Raw genomic sequence first — 19,457 nt, 5'->3', positions numbered from 1 at the left:
TTACCAAAATCTCTGCTTTTAAGTGGAATCTCACTAGAATGTCAATTGGAGAATCATAGTTATTGTTTTGCTACCATTGTCCAGGTGGCTCCACCTTCCAGCCAGGCTCCAAACCAGGAATGCAGCCTGCCCAACTTTGCCCTTAAATTTCAGCAAATATAGTCAAGAGCAAAAACTCATACTTGACTTAAAATTATGTGTGCATGCTAATGTGGGTGCCTTTTCAAATAGGAGATCAGGTTAAACAATGAATGCACTATGACATCTTTCCAGACCAAGGAAATGTTATCTTTTCTGTAATCAATGAGAATAATCCTTTCAACATAGATGGATTTTCATTAATTTCTTTTATAAATAGACCTTCAGTTTTAAACATCATTTTCTTCAAAATTCAAAGAAAACCAATACTAAACATGCATAATAGCATTTTATGCTGTTTAATTATAAGTGCTAATAAATCATACCACTATTTGTAGATGTGCTTTCTTAAATGAAAAAGTTATTGCACTGTTAAAGAGTGAATGTTTTTCTAATCAGTTCTGTTTCATGTTTACACGTACACCGGCTTTTTAAAATTCATGTAGCATATTGTTTGAATACAGTGACTAACAGCAGTCACAGCTGGAAGGGTATGGCTTTGAATTACAATAACTTTATCATTTGGTTTTTCAGTTTGTTTCATTTTCAGGACATTCTCAAGTGCAGTGATAATTGACATCTGCCAACCAAAGCGCACACAAATACCTCGGACGGGAAATGACCCCTGCTTCATCTAATCTGATTATTAATGCCTTATGAATTGATTTGGGATAACGAACCCTCACAATTCTATTGAGTCTCAGCTCTGCAGTTACTAGCTCACTTGCCAGACTTTCTTCGTAAAGAAGATCAATTTGAAGAGCAAAGGAAACTTTACACAGCCAACAAATGCTGTCTGTAGTCATGCACAAAGGATCGTAGAATTGGTTCAAACTCTGATTAAAGCAAAAAATCCATTCAGGACAAGTAATAGTCCAGAAATTTGATGTCACAGCATCTAATCCTCAGGCCCATAATCAGACGTCAATTGTGCAGTCTGGTAGAAATGGTGCCCAGGCCCATTATCTAATAGGCACGATGCTCCTACTCACTATCTGGTAGGCTTTGCACCCATACTCATTAGCTGGTCAACGTAGTGCACACTTTCATTATTTAGCAGGCATAGTGCATTTGCTTATTACCTGGCCAGCATGGTACATGGACCAAGTAGCTGATAAGTGTGGTTCACATGCTCACTGTGAACCTGAAATGCACCGTTTGCCATATTTAATTCTCTGTACACATCCAGAACACCTGTTGCCAGGACCTAGAGCCATGATTTTGACAAGTCAGAAGATAATTTTGCTAGGTTTGCTTTTTAAATAAAAAAATGCAGGCGAGTAGTGTGGATCTAGCAGTTGATTTAGAGGTTTATCTTGTGATTTTCCTCTGGTCTTTCTAGACCCAGAAGCAAAAATTTTCATTTAAAATTATTTTTAGAACATTAATAATCCAAAAAATCGTGAAGAAGTTTGAATTACATGGAGTTTGTTGAGAAGTCGAAGGCTCCAGAGAGAGACTTTTGTTTCGGCTTGTTTGCACAGAACTCAGAAGCATGATCTTTTTAACTTGTTTGTTGAAGTTTTGATATTAGCAGTTTAAATAATGACAGGGATCAGGGATCAACGTTACTTTACTCTGATCCGCAGATCTGAGAACTGACTGATTGAGGATTTGAGGAGTTGATGGGAATTTCAACTAATTGCTGGATTTTTAAGATTTTAAGTATATTTGTTCTCTTCAGCCTACTTAAAATTAAAAAAAAACAACAGTGGGTAAGAGAAGTGATAATGGGAACTGCAGATGCTGTAGAATCCAAGATAATAAAGTGTGGAGCTGGATGAACACAGCAGGCCAAGCTCCAGCTCCACACTTTGTTATCATGGGTAAGGGAAGGGTAGTTTCATTTTAAAGTTCTTTTCAGAGCTTCTTTGAGGCCCTTTAATATAGCATAAAGTTTAAAAAGTTATGTCAGAACAATATGTCAGCAGTAATCACTCTACAAACACTGGATTCGAGAATAGTGTGCGACTTTTTAGGCAAATCTACATAAGCAAATTTTAAAGGGACAGTTATGGCAGTCAGTGGACTGGTAGGCTCCTCCTGTCAGCAGTGGGAGATTAGGGAACTAGAATTGACTATCCCCGGAGACTCTGTCTACAGGAGGTGTATTTGGATCCATCTCATATCAAACTGTCTTGAATGGTTGGAAAAGACAGTTACAGTTACTGAGGACCATACAAGAGGCACAGAGTGTGACGGTTAGAAGATTAGAAACTACATATTCAGTCATATAGATGGGTGAGTGTCAGGAAGGGTAGAAAGGTAGTTCAGGAGTCTAATGTGGCCATCCCTCAATCAAACAAATATACTATTTTGGGCACTGTTGAGGATAGTTTCTCAGAGTAAAACAGAAGTCGCAGCCAGATCTTGGGAACCAAGAATGAATCCTATGTTAAGCGGGGTTTGTCAAGATGCAAAAGAGTAATTGTTATAGTGGACTCTTCTGGCAGGGCCACAGACAGAAGATTCTGTAGCCGTCAGCATGAATGTGCTTGAGCGAGTAGGAATAAGAAGAAAGGACAGATAAATCAAAGGCTGAGGAGGTGGTGCAGTGGGCACGGATTCAAATATTTGGCTCATAGGGATCTCTTCTAGGTCAGAAGCGACCTGTTCAATAGAGATGGGTTTCACTTGAACTGAAAGGGGACTAATATCCTGGTGGGGAGATTTGCTTATGTTAGTCAGGAGCTTTTAAACTAGTAAAGGGGGATTGGGGGCGTCCTAAGCAGGACTGAGAGTTGAAAGACAGATGAGGATGGTTCTGAATTTAAAAAGAACACATTAATTAAAAAGGGCTGGTAAGAGCAGACCAGAGAACAAGATAATGCTGAAGAAGTAAACTGCATTCATTTCAATGCAAGGGGTCGTACAGGCAAGCCAGATAAATTCAAGGCAGGTTTGTGAACATGGGACTGACATATCACAGTGTTAGGAAGGGAAAGTTGAACCCCTCTGATAATTAAAATTGCAACCAAGCCCCCAGTCTGTGATGGTGGGAGTAGAGGTCTCCTTCCAATAATTAAACCTAAAACACACAGAGAAGTTCGCTTCACCTCACCTAATCTGTTAAACGGTTACGGAGAGGGGTATGTTAAATGAAAGAAAATCTCTGATAATCACTTTATAAGTAATAAGCAACAATTTATTTATTTAACTCTAACAATGAACAAATTAACAGAATAACTAATAAACAGAACAATTCTGTCCTACATCCTAACTAAACAAAATTCTACCGGTATACTATTCCAATAAACACAAGCCCTACTTATATAACTTAAGTTGTAAGAAGAAATAAATTAAGAATTAGTGTCTCAAAGTCTACACACAGTGTGTCCTCTGGACTGCCTTGTCTACTGTCTGTCCTGTCATAAACACCTTCCTTCTGCTGTTCTCAAGTCATAAACGTCATTGTTCCACTGATCCTACTTTTTTCTCTGTGAAGAGCCTTAGCTAGAAGTGCTGTGGTAACTTCTATGGATAAGAGGGTGCTTTTTTAGACAGCTTACCAATTTCTTGTGAGAGCTATATACTTATTTCTCAGATGGCAGTTCACTCTCAGCCTTCAGATGGCAGCTAGCTCTCTGCCGATTTTCCAAATGCCCTCTTTTTTTATATACCCTTGAAGACCCATCCATTTCTTACACTGGGATAGGTCCCCAGTTGTCAACACCTTCTGATTTAAATTCAATTAGCTTTCGGTTTCTAAGTGTTAGGTTTAAACTAATTGGCTGATTCAAGTTAGTTGCCAAAACATCAAAACAAGCCTAAAGTTTTCAATCGCACAGCCAATTGATAACATGTTTCAGTTTTTAGAACTGTCTGTAATCTACAGCTGCTTACAGACCTATTTTCCATATCAATCTCTAAGTTCTTAAAGGGACCACAAACTGTTCTCCTTTTATCATTTTTTAACAAACAAATTGTAGCTTCCTGCCTTCCACTTTGTAATTACTCTACACAACTTCATAAAATAGCTGTTACAGAAACATGGCTGAGGGAAGGACAGGTCTAGCAGGTCAATATTCTGAAATTTAGATGCTTTAGGAAGGATAGAAAGGGAGACAACAGAGGAGAGGCAGTGACATTTTTAATTAAGGAAAACATTACTGCTATAACTAGAGAAGATATTACTGAGGAATCATCCAACTAAGGTACAGGGGTTGAACTCAGAAATAAGAAAATGATCGCCTTGATGGGATTGTACCAAAAGCCTCCAATAGTCAGAAGGAAATTGGGGAGAAAATATGTAGAGATAGCTCAGATATATTTAAGAATAATAGGTTTGTAATAGTAGGGGATTTTAACTTTCCAAACTGCCATAGTCTTAAAGGCTTGGATGGTGAAGCATTTGTTAAATGTATTCAAGAAAATTTTCTTTGTAATTCGTAGCTACATCAACTGGAGAAAGAGCAAAACTTGATCCTCTCTTAGGAGATAAGGCAGGGCAAGTTACTGAAGTGTTAGTGGGGGAGCACTTTGGGACCAATAATCATAATCCTATTGGTTTTAAAATAGTTATGGAAAAGGATAGACCTTGTAAAACAGTTAAAGTTCTAAATTGGGGTAAGGCAAATTGTGATAGTATAATACAAGAACTTTCAAAAGTTGATTGGAATAGACTGCAGATAAAGGGATGCCTGGCAGGTGGGAGGCTTTCAGAAGTGAGATAACAAGAGTTCAGAGGCATTATGTTCCTGTTCCTGTTAGAGTGAAGGATAAGGCTGGTAAGAGTAGGGAACAATTGGTAAATAAAGATATTGAGGCTGTAGTCAAGAGTAAGAAGGTGTTATTTGTTAGATATAGACAACTGGGATCAAGTGAAAGAGTATAAGGAGTGTAGAGGGATTCTTAAGAGAGAAATCAGAAGAGCAAAGAGAGGATATGAGGTATCTTTGGCAGATAAGGTTCAGGATAATCCAAGCAGATTCTCCAAGTACATTAACAGCAAAATAGCAACTAGGGAGAGAATAGGGCCCTTTAAAGTTCAATGGCGTTGTGTATGTGTGGAACCACAGGAGATGGGAGAGATATTAACCAAATATTTTGCATCAGTTTTTACTGTGGAGAAGTAATTGGATGCTGGGGAACTTGGGGGAAATAAATACTAATGTTTTGAAAATGGTGCGCGTAGAAAAGCAAGTGCTGGAGGTCTTAAAAAACATAAAGGTCAATAAATCGCCAGGACCTGATCAAGTGTGTCCCAGGGTGTTGTGGGAAGTTAGGAAAGAAATTTCAGGGCACCTAGCAGAGATATTAGTATCATCTACAGCCAGGAGAGATGTGCCAAAGGACTGGTGGGCAGCTAATGTTGTGCCTTTATTTAAGAAAGGCTGTAAGGAGAAGCTGGGGAGCATGTAGAACTGAGAGTCTGGTATCAGTGATAGGTAAGTTGTTGGAAGGTATTCTGAGAGGTAGAATTTACATGCAGTTAGAGAGGCAAGGACTGATTAGAGATAATCTGTATGGCTATGTAGGTGGGAAATCATGTGTTACCAACTTGGTTGAGTTTTTGAGGACATGACCAATATGTTTGAGGGCAAATGGGTAGACTTTATCTACATGGACTTTAGTAAAGCCTTTGACTCGGTTTGGCATGGTAGCTTAATTAGTAAAGTTGGGTCACATGGAATTCAGGGAGAGCTTGTCAATTGGATATTGAATTGGCTTGATGGTAGGTCAAGATCAAAAATCACACAACACCAGGTTATTGTCCAACAGGTTTTTATGAAAACACAAGCTTTCAGAGTGTATCCCCTTTTTCAGGTGAAGTGAGAAAGAAGCACACAGAACACAGAATTTATAAGTAAATGATCAAAGGGTCACACAATGGACAGGGATGTACTAAACAAATCTAAGATGCTGTTCAATCTTTCGTCAGTTAGAACATTTTAATTGATATGTATATGTAAATTCCTGAATTTCTTTCAAGTCACTGCCCTGAGAGAACTAAAGGCGTTATCGTTGTAAAGAAGAGGTGACATTTTAGCCTGGTCCTGCCCCACCGAACTCATCTCCACCTATCTGGACTCCATTTTCTCCCCTTTGGTCCAGGAACTCCCCACCTACGACCGGGACACCACCCACGCCCTCCACCTCCTCCAGGACTTCCAATTCCCTGGCCCCCAACACCTCATATTCACCATGGACGTCCAGTCCCTGTACACCTGCATTCTGCATGGAGATGGCCTCAAGGCCCTCCGCTTCTTCCTGTCCCGCAGGCCCGACCAGTCCCCCTCCACCGACACTCTCATCCGCCTAGCTGAACTCGTCCTCACACTCAACAACTTCTCTTTTGACTCCTCCCACTTCCTACAGACTAAGGGGGTGGCCATGGGCACCCGCATGGGCCCCAGCTATGCCTGCCTCTTTGTAAGTTACGTGGAACAGTCCCTCTTCCGCACCTACACAGGCCCCAAACCCCACCTCTTCCTCCGGTACATTGATGACTGTATTGGCGCCGCCTCTTGCTCCCCAGAGGAGCTCGAACAGTTCATCCACATCACCGACACCTTCCACCCCAACCTTCAGTTCACCTGGGCCATCTCCAGCACATCCCTCACCTTCCTGGACCTCTCGGTCTCCATTTCAGGCAACCAGCTTGTAACTGATGTCCATTTCAAGCCCATCGACTCCCACAGCTACCTACAATACACCTCCTCCCACCCAACCTCCTGCAAAAATTCCATCCCCTATTCCCAATTCCTCCGCCTCCGCCGCATCTGCTCCCACGATAAGACATTCCACTCCCGCACATCCCAGATGTCCAAGTTCTTTAAGAACCGCAACTTTCCCCCCCACAGTGATCGAGAACGCCCTTGACCGCGTCTCCTGTATTTCCCGCAACACATCCCTCACACCCCACCCCCGCCACAACCGCCCTAAGAGGATCCCCCTCGTTCTCACACGCCACCCTACCAACCTCCGGATACAACGCATCATCCTCCGACACTTCCGCCATTTACAATCCGACCCCACCACCCAAGACATTTTTCCATCCCCACCCCTGTCTGCTTTCCGGAGAGACCACTCTCTCCGTGACTCCCTTGTTCGCTCCACACTGCCCTCCAACCCCACCACACCCGGCACCTTCCCCTGCAACCGCAGGAAATGCTACACTTGTCCCCACACCTCCTCCCTCACCCCTATCCCAGGCCCCAAGATGACATTCCACATTAAGCAGAGATTCACCTGCACATCTGCCAATGTGGTATACTGCATCCACTGTACCCAGTGCAGCTTCCTCTACATTGGGGAAACCAAGCAGAGGCTTGGGGACCGCTTTGCAGAACACCTCCGCTCAGTTCGCAACAAACAACTGCACCTCCCAGTCGCAAACCATTTCCACTCCCCCTCCCATTCTCTAGATGACATGTCCATCATGGGCCTCCTGCACTGCCACAATGATGCCACCCGAAGGTTGCAGGAACAGCAACTCATATTCCGCCTGGGAACCCTGCAGCCATATGGTATCAATGTGGACTTCACCAGCTTCAAAATCTCCCCTCCCCCCACCGTATCCCAAAACCAGCCCAGTTCGTCCCCTCCCCCCACTGCACCACACAACCAGCCCAGCTCTTCCCCTTCACCCACTGCATCCCAAAACCAGTCCAACCTGTCTCTGCCTCCCTACCCTGTTCTTCCCCTCACCCATCCCTTCCTCCCACCCCAAGCTGCACCTCCATCTCCTACCGACTAACCTCATCCCACCTCCTTGACCTGTCCGTCTTCCCTGGACTGACCTATCCCCTCCCTACCTCCCCACCTATACTCTCTCCACCTATCTTCTTTACTCTCCATCTTCGGTCCGCCTCCCCCTCTCTCCCTATTTATTCCAGTTCCCTCTCCCCATCCCCCTCTCTGATGAAGGGTCTAGGCCCGAAACGTCAGCTTTTGTGCTCCTGAGATGCTGCTTGGCCTGCTGTGTTCATCCAGCCTCACATTTTATTATCGTGACATTTTAGGTGTTAGGTGTGAGGCCTTGTTTAGAATCCTTGTATTCTGGTTTGGAATCAGATTGGTTTTATGTCTAAAGTAGGAATTTATAGAATGCCACATTGACCATAAATTGTCTGTTTTTTGAACAAATTCGTAGGTGACAGAGTATGTTGGTGGAGTGTTGTTTCTCAGACTAGAGGTCGGCATATATAATGTTATTGAGTGGCATGGTGGCTCAGTGGTTAGCACTGTTGCCTCACAGCGCCAGGGACCCAGGTTCGATTCTACCCTTGTGCAACTGTCTGTGCGGTGTTTGCACATCCTGCCCGTGTCTGCACATCCTGCCCGTGTCTGCATGGGTTTCCTCCAGGTGCTGTGGTTTCCTCCCACAGTCCAAAGATGTGCAGGCTAGGTGTATTGGCCATGCTAAATTGCCCATGGTGCTCAAGGATGTGTACATCAGGTGGGTTATGGGGCATGGGTCTGGGTGGAATGCTGTGAGAGTTGATGTGGATGTGTTGGGCACACACTGTAGGGATTCTATGATATAACCAATTTGGATGAGAATTTAGGAGGCATGGTTAATAAGTTTGTGTTTGACACCAAAATTAGTGGCATAATTGACAGTGAAGAAGGTTATCTAAGATTACAAAGAGATCTTGGTCACCTGGGTCAATTGGCTAAGGAGTGGCAGATTTGGATAAATATGAAGGATTGCATTTTTGTAAAACAGACAAGGACAGGTATTATACAGGTAATGGCAGGATAGTGTTGTCAAACAGAGAGACCTAGGGATTCAGGTACCTTGTTCATTGAAACTGCGTCACATGTAGACAGGGCGGTCAAGATGTTTGGCATGCATGCCTTCATTACTTAGACTGTTGAGTACCGGAGTTGGAACATCATGTTAAGGTTGTACAGGACATTGGAGAGGCCTCTTCTGGAGTACTGTGTGCAGTTATGGTCTCCCTGTTATAGGAAGGATATTACTAAATTGGAGAAGGGTCAGAAAAAATTTACCAGGATGTTGTCAGGAATGGAGCATTGGAGTTATAGGAAGAGGCTGCATAGGCTGGGAATTTCTTCACTGGAGCCTAAGAGGTTGAGGGGTAATCTTATAGAGATATAAAATATGAGGGTCATAAATAAGGTGAATATGAAAGGTCTTTTCCCTAGGTGGAGGGAGTTCAAAATTAGGAACTTTTAAGGTCAGAGGAGAAAGGTTTAAAAGGGACATGAGGGACAACGTTTTCACACAAAAACTAGTTCATATGTAGAATGAACTGCCAGAGGACGTGCAGTTACAGCATTTAAAAAAACATTTGGACACGTACATGAATAAACAGAATCCCTACAGTATGGAAGCAGGCCATTTGAGTCCACATCAACTCTCCAAAGAACATCCAACCAAGGTTAACCCTGCCCTTCTAACCCTGCATTTCCCAGGGCTAATCCACCTTACCCGCACATCCCTGGATATTACGGGTAATTTAGCATGGCCCATCCACCTAACCTGTACATCTTTGGACTGTGGGAGAAAACCCACACCAACGTGGGGAGAATGTGCAAACTCCACACAGACCATCACCAGAGGTTCGAATCGAATCTGGGTCCCTGGCGCTGTGAGGCAGCAGTGCTAACCACTGAGCCACTGTGCTGCCAATTGGAAAGGTTTAGAGGGAAATGGGCTGAACGCAGGCAAATGGGGCTATTTTATTTTGGAGAGTTTGGTCAGTATCGAGTGGTCAGTCTGGTGACTGTCTTTTGAGTGAAGGTGCCCAGTCTCATTCTGCAGAAAAAGGATCAGAATATGATAGTGACATATCGTGAATGTGTCTATCATGGTTGAATGACTTGTATGCAAAGTGGTTGATGCGATGACTGTGAAGCAAGGTTTGTAATTGCGTTATAGATTGAGAGTTTGAAGAGAAGGAGGTACAGTGGTATATTGCATTGATTGTCAGAGGATAAGGAATACTAGACACTGGGGAGTTTACAGGTCTGCCACATAGGTGATGTGCAGAGAGTAGAAGCAGCATTCTAAACTTGGCAGCTTTGCTGAGGTAATTGACTTTCTTTCTATATTGCAGCTAGTTTCTGGATTTAATCGATAAAAGTGGAGCTGGAAAAGCAAGCAGGTCAGAGAAGCAGGGAAGCCAACGTTTCAGGCTGAAACCCTTCGTCGGGACTGGGGATAGGGAGGGGAGCCCAGAAATAAATAGGAGGAGTATGGGTCAAGGGGGAGGGTAGGTGAGATGGAAATAGGTGGCTGCGGATTATTCTGGTTGGACAGTGGGAAGGGCAGGATGGCTAGGTGAGTAGGAAGATAGACAGGTTAGGTCAGGTAGGAAGGGGAGGGCTGGACACGTGATAAGGCTGGGGATGGAGAGATTTTGAAGCTGGTAATGCAGGAAACCCTACCTGCATTACCATCTTCAAAATCCCTTCACCCCCCACCTGTCCATCTTCCCACTCACTTGTCCGGTCCACCGTTCCCACTGTCCAGCCACAATAACCCCGACCTGCATCCACCTATCTATAGCTCACCTACCTTACCCCCAGCCCCACCCTCCCTCACTCTATTCATTTCTGGGTTCCCCTCCGTCCCCTGTCCTGATGAAGGATTTCGACCCGAAACGTTGACTTCTTTGCTCCTTGGAAGCAATCTGATCTGCTGTTTCTTTTTTTTTGACCTGCTTTTCTTGCTCCATATTTATTGACTCTAGCTTCCAGCACCTGCAGTCCTTTCTATCTCCAAGTTTCTTGGAATCATCTTCCTGATTTATTCCCATTGGTGCGGTTGTTTCACAGACAGATTTCTCCCCCAGTGGATCAGGATCTCACTCTTTTATTTACGGCCTGGGGCATGGCCTGAAAACCTTTGGGGGTGTACTTTGCTGCAAGATTATATCTCTTTAGAACTGCTTCTTCACTTCTGCATCCACAGTGCATCTGTGCTTTAGGAAAGGTTGCCCTTGAGAGGCAAGAGCGTTTTTACAGAAAGGAAAGAGGCCCTTCAGCCCATTGTTTTCATGACAGCCATCAAGCACCTATATACTGTAATCCCATTTTCCAGCAATTAGCTTGCAGCCTAATATATCTTGGTGTTTCAAGTACTCATCTATTTTTTAAATGCCTGCAGAGATCCCCTGCTTCGACCACCCATTTAGGCAGTGAACTCCAGGTACCCACCACCTTCTGGGTGAAAACCATTTTCCTCAAATCCCCACTAAACCTCCTGCTCCTTACCTTAAGTGTGTGCTCCCTGGTTATTGATCCCTGTGTTAGGGGAACATTTTCTCTTCATCCAATCTATTTATGTCCCCCTTATAAAATTGTACATTTCAATCAGATTTGCCCTCAGCCTTCTGCTCGAAGGAAAGCAACTCCAAACCCTGTTTTGATAGCTGGAGCATTCCTGCCCAGGCAACATCCTTGTGAATCTTCACCTTCTCCAGGACAACAACATCTTTCCTATAGTGTGATGACCAGAACTACTCACATTACTCTTGCTGTGGCCTATTCAAAGTTATATACAGTTCTGTACCTTTTCAAAAATCTTTTTTAATCCGCTCATGGGATGTGGGCATCACTGGCCAGACTGACACTTATTGTTCATCCCTAATTGCCAGTGAACAATTAAGAATCAGCCCACGTTGCTGTGGGTCTGGAGCCACATGTAGGCCAGATTGGATAAGGGTGGCAGATTTCCTTCCCTAAAGGGCATTAGTGAACCAGATGTTTTTTCTCCCCCCGATGATAACTGCAGTGTTTTCCTGGTCATCATTAGATTGTTAATTCCAGATTTTTTATGGAATTTGAATTCTACCGTCTGCCATGACAGGATTTGAACCTTAGTCCTCAGAATATTACCTGGGTGTCTGGATTAATAGCCTAGTGATAATACAATGGCCTACTGTCTCCTTGTTTTTGTATTTAATATCTCAACTAATAAAGATAATTATCCCATATGTGTTCCTAACTACCTTGTCTACCTGTTCTGCTGTTTTCAAAGATATATGGACATGCCCACCAAAGTTTCTCTATTCCTGTATACTTCCTAGGTCCTACCATTCTTTGCATACTCTCCTGTATCACACATGCCCAATATCTAGTTTGATTGCTCTTCCTCAAACATTTGATTCCTCATGATGAAGCCTTTGGGCTAATTAATGTGCTGCCAGGGACCATATTGAACAGATAAGTACAATGAGCAGTCTATCCCCAGCATGGTCAGTTTTGGGCACTACTGAATTTCAAGACAATGATGTTTTCAATAATGAGTTATTGAACATATTTTCCCACAATCTGACCCAGCTCAAACCTTTTTCTTCAACATGTTTTTAATGGTTTTACTCTAATCAGCTTGCAAGTGTCGGGGAGCTGAGATTAAGCCCAGTTTTTCTCTATTACTGGATATGAAGGACTGAGGACTACGCAACTTATGTTACCAAACTGAAATCCAAACTGAGGCTCATTGTCCCCAACTTTAAACTTTGACAGTCCTCTCCCAAACACCACCAAGAAACAAAAGCAGCTCCCATTAGGCTCAACCCCTACAAAGCACTGACATGGCCAGCAAGGCCTGATCCTTTGGTTGTTGTTAGAGTTAGATTGATGTTACTGCTGCATTGGTTCTAGGCTTACTGAACAAATTAAATAATTGTATATTTGGAAAAAAAAAGATTTTTAACGCAAGACTGTATATTTCTCGGTGATAATTTGTAGAGGTGGACAATGTTTTAGTATCCAGTTCTGAATCTCTTTACAGCCACTCCTCTGTATTTACAGGTTATGGAGGAAATCAAAATCAGAGAGAGCCTGCAAAACATACATGGGGACCTTAAATATGTCATTTAGGCATGTCCCAGTTAAGACTCATTTATATTATAGGCTTTAGCCTCTTTCCTGGATTTGCTGCAGATATCAATTAAAGATTTCGAAAGGTAACCATCAACAAACAGGGCACTCTTGTACAAACAATTTTGCAGACATGTTCCAGTGGCTGGCCCTTTGAATTTTTTTTATTTGGCAGCTTATCCTCCGTTCACATGAACTTCAGCATTCTGCTTGCCTGTCCTAAGCCTTCAAAGTTATTCCTCCCCATGTCCTCACATTAGCAATGCCCCTGTCTGGGACCCAGCTGATTTCTCAACTGCTACAGCAGAATGTCCACTTAGCAGCTCACGAACTGCCACATGGCTCAGGCTGGAATGCAAAAATGCCTTATTTTGACAACAACAGGGCCTGCCATGTGCCCACAGTAGTTAAATTGGGCCTCTTATATGCCCTGTGTTTTGGAGAGCAATTTCACTGAATGATCTGCAAGTGACTTGAAAAAAAATTGAAACTCTATGTAATTTTTAACATATTTCTGACTCTTAGAATAAATGGATCAGCCGCAGTCCAATGTTACAGAGGCGAGTATATCATGTAATGGCAGCTGTCAAGAGAAAACTTTATGTTCTTGGAGGAAATGACTTGGACTACAACAATGATCGGATTTTAGTTCGTCAAATTGACTCTTACAACATTGACACCGACCAGTGGGTACGCTGCCATTACAACCTACTCACAGGTAGATGTTTTTGGGTTTCCTTTTTGAGAATTCCCTTAACAGGGACATTTGATCAAGTTTCTTGCCAAGTATGCTGAAGAAGTTAAATATAACTCTTCAGTCACAAACTTTCATTATCACCCCTTTTGATGTTTCTATGCTGATTTCTTTGCACCGTTTTGACACATTGACGGTGCTGCTACTATCAAGAGTTATAATCAATGTGCATCATGGGTAATTGCCAGTGGTGAACTGACACCATAATTTGGTGAAAAAAGTTTCCTATATGCCACAGCATGAATAGCAGCAAATTGGAAGCAGCCTTGTGAAAATTATTCATCAGCCTTTAGTACTTGCACATTGGAGAACAAAGGAGTGTCTGAATGTAAATAATAGTAATGAATTGAACAAAAAGAATTCCCTCGACTTGGACTTCTATTCAAAAGCCTTTATGCCCTTCCTCCAACTGTAAACAACATTACTGCATTGTCTGATATACTCGATTGTAAAACATTCCACTGCCACGATCAACTGTAGAATGCAGGCAGCTTAAGAACTAGGCCCGATTTAATCAGTATTGATGTCCAAGTATACAAAAACATTTTACAGTAGGTTATGGATTGACTAAACTTACTTCTGTAAACTCAGTGGATATCCTGTTCAAGCTGCCTGTAGACTTTTCCACCTACACTACTGCTCATTTCTGATCCCATGGTCCAGAAAATTGCGACAATGATTCAGCCCGACAAATTCACTGACTGGATCAAGATTTAGATAGAGAACGAGGTCAGTTGTGCAATCCAACAAGTATTGAAAGAATGGTCACATCAGCAGCATTTTAAAACTTACTGTAACTCTACAGATGTAGGAAAAGTAATAGTGTCCACTTGGGCAGGGAAATTAGAAAAAAGAGTTACTTTGAATGGAGAGAGAAGGTAGATCTGTAAAGATTCATTCACAAAATGAGGGTATTGCTGGCTCAGCCAACACTTATTGGACATCCATAATTGTCCTCATAGTTGGGGGTGAACTACCCTGTTGGATCATTGCAGTCCTCATTGTATAGATATACTCCCGATGGTGCTCGGAAGGAAGTTATGGGATATGGTGCTGGAAAAAAGAAAAATGTCAAATATTGCTGATTTTATGATTAAAAGCAGAGATAGCTTTTGTTTTGTAACAGTGATAGAACTTTCAAATAGTGAATGGCTTCCAGGAGTGATGGTATTAAATTTAGTGGAATAGATGAAACACTTCTTGTGGCAGAGTTATACTGTCCCTACCCCTGAGCCAGGAGGCCTGGGTTCAAGCCCCACCTGTTGCAGATGTGCACCATAAAATGACTGAACAGGTTAATTAAAAATAACTGGACAAAAATCATATTGGCGTGTGAGAGAAACTTTGGTTCTCATGTGAATCATTAATTCAAAGTAGGGAAACATGTGAAATAAGTTTGAAAAGCTTTACAATGCTTATTCACAGGTTAGGATCACAGGTGTGGTGGTCTCCAAATTGTTCTTTGCTGCCACCTACTAGACTCATTAAAGAGGATGGGTTAATCACATCTGTGCTTTTGTGGAGCCACGTTACTGTCCCTGCCTCTGGACTTGAAGACCTAGGTTTTAAGTCCCACCTGCTCCAGAGGTATGTCATAACATCTCTGAACAGGTTGATTAAGAAAAACAGCAATAACAATTTCGAAGAGTGAGATTCTGGTTTTACGAGCAATAGAAGTAGTAGTGATAGGGTTTATCTAAACATGTGAGGAAACAAAATGAATGGCTGCTGCACTAAATTCCTGATGATATAATGGAGGATATCTATACACAGATCAGTATTTCCTGTACAACAATGTAGCAGATATTTGTTTTAAACAATGCTAACCTTCAAGTGTTGGAAAGCAGTGGTTAAAAACAAGAAAGGAAAATCTTTGCATCTATATCGAAATTTTCATGATACCCAAACCCTGTTAAACACAAGTATTCTTGAAATCTAGTCACTATTGTAACGTACTAGACTGGGAGACGGTGATAGTTATAAATCTCCAAAGCTACAGGAAACTTTTGTTCTATGCCCTATTCAGTTAACAAATCTATTACTTTTGTATTTACTGTGTAACACATATACATATGGGGTGATGCAGTAAGGTTTATGAAAGTGCTACGAACAAACAAGATCATAAGGAATAGAAACTTAAGTTGACCATTTAGCATATCAAGTCTATTCTGCTGTTCACCAAGATCTTGGTTGATCTTTTATCTCAGTTCTACCTTCATGATCTATTCCCATATCCCTAAATTCCCTTAGCAACCAAAAATCCATTCATCTGTCTTCGAAATGGAACCTTGAATGCTTAAACAGATGTTGACAATGAATGCTATTGAATAATAGTTGACCTAAACTTCATTTTAGACAGTACCTTGCTTGTTGATATTTCATTAAAATATCTTTTGATTAAACTTATATATTTAAACAAAGTTATAAGTTGTCAGTTGAGTAAGCCTTGCATTTTCTCACAAAAGGCCAAAATGAATCTGGTGTAGCTGTGCACAATGGAAGAATTTATCTTGTCGGTGGGTATTCCATCTGGACCAATGAGCCATTAGCATGTATCCAGGTGAGTGACTTGATTTATCTGTTTCTTCAGATTTAGTTTAAAAGAGTAACGATTAAAATACGAGGAACGGAAAATTATTCATTTTTATCTGTTCTTCAAGATATCACAGAATGCATTAAGTACATTTGAGAAAAGTTTATTATTCTAAATAAGAAGAAATTCAACTATAATTAAGTAAATCTCTGGGTTGCCGAATTGTAGAAGCTGCAATGTACAAACTTGACTCAATGTTATTGGGATGCATTTTAAGTTCAGACTTTACAAGATTCATAATAAATTGCACTTAATCAATAATGAGTCTAGATTAAATAAACAATGTGAAGATGGTTAATTTTAAGAAGATCATTATTTCAAAAGACTTGTGATTAAATATATATTTATAAATATTTGGAAAATAAATGTAGTTTTCTATTTTTTTTGTTTTAGGTTCTGGATGTCAGTACAGAAGGCAAGGAAGAAGTTTTTTATGGTCCAACACTACCATTTGCTTCCAATGGAATAGCAGGATGTTTTCTCCCAGCCCCTTATTTTACTTGCCCTAATCTTCAGACATTGCAAGTGCCTCACCACAGGATAGGTGCTGTATGAGAGCATAAGCTTGTAAGATCTACATGTAATGTGAATTGATGTGATTATAGGTGACAACTACAGTGGTTTTGATATTTTCACCATTTTCTGTGTGTAGTCCAAAGCCTACACCCAATTGTATATGTTCCAGTCATGATTACAAACAGGTAGCTTGCCTTTTCATCAATCTATTATAAATACCTTGAATAGCTATTCTCAACAAGAATTTGATATATAACTAGTACTATGACAACTCCCACCTCTTCAGTAAACAAATTGTAAAATTAGGACTGATAGTTTCTGTTACAGATTGTATGGATCAGAAGTGGGTTTGTAGCACTGCACACTTTGTAGGTGAATCATGTCAGGTTCAATATTTGTGACAATATTGGTGTGTGTACAAAGTACACCCATCAGAGATGTGCGGGGCAGGCAGCATTCAACAGTGCTTTAACATCAAACGTATAATTTTGGAGTTCGGCATTCCAGCTAATGCCTGTCTAACTCCCTCAAATTGAGCTTTTATTCAGCAGCAGGTAGGAACCCCATCACCCAGCACATACAGTAAAGATATCATTGACTGTTTACAGGCTAGTTGTTAGTTGAGTTATTCTGGGTGTTTCTCTGAATTCCACAAATGCTTGGTACTTTCTTTAGTTGTTTAAAGTTGCAGAGCTTAATAAGGAGTAATGTTGCTAACTTCACAGCTTTTATACAAACCAGTTGCCACTAGAGATGGATGCGCTGATAGACATTCTCTTTGAAATACAACGTGTCTGCAAGAATGAAAACAGAGGTCAAATACTGAGCGTGAGAAGCTGCAAGAAGCAAGTAGATGACGTAGGTAGGGCCTCAGCAGGAGGCCTTGTCTGTCCAGGGTATTCAGTAAGCAGTTCTCCTCCTTTATCTTCACTGTGGAGGAAGTTGCATGATGATTGCCTTTTATAATGGCACTCTTCATTGAAATCTGCTACAATCCAAAACCTCAGAGTAGGGAAAAGATTACATTGTCAGTGGCAATAGCTGGAACTGGAGATATTTGCAGCATCTTGCCAATCACTGTTGAGTAAGAGAGGCCACAGATATTCTCTTGTTACACTCTCAGCAGAGAGAAGCAGCTGAAGTGCTTTGTTAGGATTACAGGCTTTTCAAAGGTGCATGGCTCTTTGAGCACTATTGGTACCAAAAGGGATTCTACCCCCTCAACATCGAGTAACCGTAGGCAGTGAATCAAGCAGGTAAATGTGAGGTTGTCTTGGCAGTATCGTGATGCCTTCATTCTATCACAATTGCTTGTCCACTGCACTTCATCTGACACTGTAAAAGCAGAGTGATTACTGACTTATGATATATTTTAAAACTGTCATAAACCAAACAGAATTAACATAGATATAAACAATATATAACGGGCAACTAACAAAAGTTTTTTTTAAAACAAGTATTTCCCTATTAACTAACAACTAAAATACTTTAACACATTTTAACTTTATATCATATTCATAGCATGCATGTATTGTTGAAAATGAAGTTCCAAACTCTTTCCAGTTTAACAGCAGACTCCCATGCTAGGATTTGTTTTCCATAGTCCTTTGAAAGTGACTCGATGCAGTCTCCTGAGTATACCTGAAACAAATTCAAGTAGCAAGACCTATTCTTGGTCCTTAAATCTCTTGAAGTTTTCTCTCTCCAACTGGAGAACCACCTGCCACAAATAGCCTGCTTGTTGCTAACTTAAACTGGAACAGTCTGCCCTGCTGCTTTTGCGTGTAGTTATTGATTGTGTCTCTGCCTCTGTCCTTGCCTGAGTTCACATATGAGCTGTCAGTCCTTTCTTAAGTTGCCTCTTGATTTTCAGTAGTTTTTGGCCTGGACATTATTCCTCATGTCAACAAGATCACATGGGCCTGATTCCAGGCAGAGGTCTGTTATAAGCTCACCGCCTTATGTCATTCCATTTCATTTAAATTTGAAAAAAGACATCTTAAGGCATAACCAAGTTATAAAATCTCACGTTTGTTATGCATGAGTGATGACACATCTGATGCTTCTGGTGTATAACGCCCATGCACACTGCACAACACGCATACAATGCAATCTGTGCTGCCAGACAAATTATGATACAGCTTGGTGTAAGTAGTGGCATTGAGATAATATTAATGGACTGGCAATCAACAACGCCTGAGTAATATTCCAGTGTCATGACTTTAATTGGTACTGTGGCAGATAGTAAAGTTCAAATTCAGTAAAAATCTGGAATTAAAAGAATTTATGGAGATTTTGTAACCATTATCGATTGCAATACAAATCCACCTGGCTCACTCATATAACTTCAGACGAAGCAATCTGCCATCCTTTCCTGGATGACAAAGTGTGGAGCTGGATGAACACAGCAGGCCAAGCAGCATCTCAGGACCACAAAAGCTGACGCTTCGGGCCGAGACCCTTCAGAGAGTGGGATGGGGAGAGGGAACTGGAATAAATAGGGAGAGAGGGGGAGGCTGACCAAAGATGGAGAGAAAACAAGATAGGTAGAGAGGAGAGTATAAGTGGGGAGGTAGGGAGGGGATAGGTCAGTCCAGGGAAGATGGACGGTTCAAGGAGGTGGCATGAGGTGGTAGGTAGGAGATGGAGGTGCGGCTT

At 41.6% G+C, this 19,457-nt stretch overlaps 1 protein-coding gene across 3 annotated transcripts in view; it reads left to right on the top strand.

Annotated features, from left to right (window-relative positions):
- Positions 1-19,146, top strand: part of klhl32 (kelch-like family member 32) — a 276,189-nt gene extending 257,043 nt beyond the window's left edge. For all 3 annotated transcript variants that reach the window (XM_048532017.2, XM_048532016.2, XM_048532018.1), the window contains 3 exons: positions 13,462-13,654; positions 16,156-16,250; positions 16,677-19,146. In XM_048532017.2, the coding sequence (XP_048387974.1) occupies positions 13,462-13,654; positions 16,156-16,250; positions 16,677-16,838 (450 nt within the window). In that variant the 3' untranslated portion in view covers positions 16,839-19,146. The remainder of the gene's footprint in view (positions 1-13,461; positions 13,655-16,155; positions 16,251-16,676) is intronic.
- Positions 19,147-19,457: the final 311 nt, after the last annotated feature.

The sequence above is a fragment of the Stegostoma tigrinum genome, chromosome 4 (assembly GCF_030684315.1).
Source record: "Stegostoma tigrinum isolate sSteTig4 chromosome 4, sSteTig4.hap1, whole genome shotgun sequence".
In the NCBI taxonomy this organism is placed as follows: Eukaryota; Metazoa; Chordata; class Chondrichthyes; order Orectolobiformes; family Stegostomatidae; genus Stegostoma; species Stegostoma tigrinum.
Note: the sequence above shows the minus strand (reverse complement) of the source record. Positions and strands in the feature narration are given on the sequence as shown.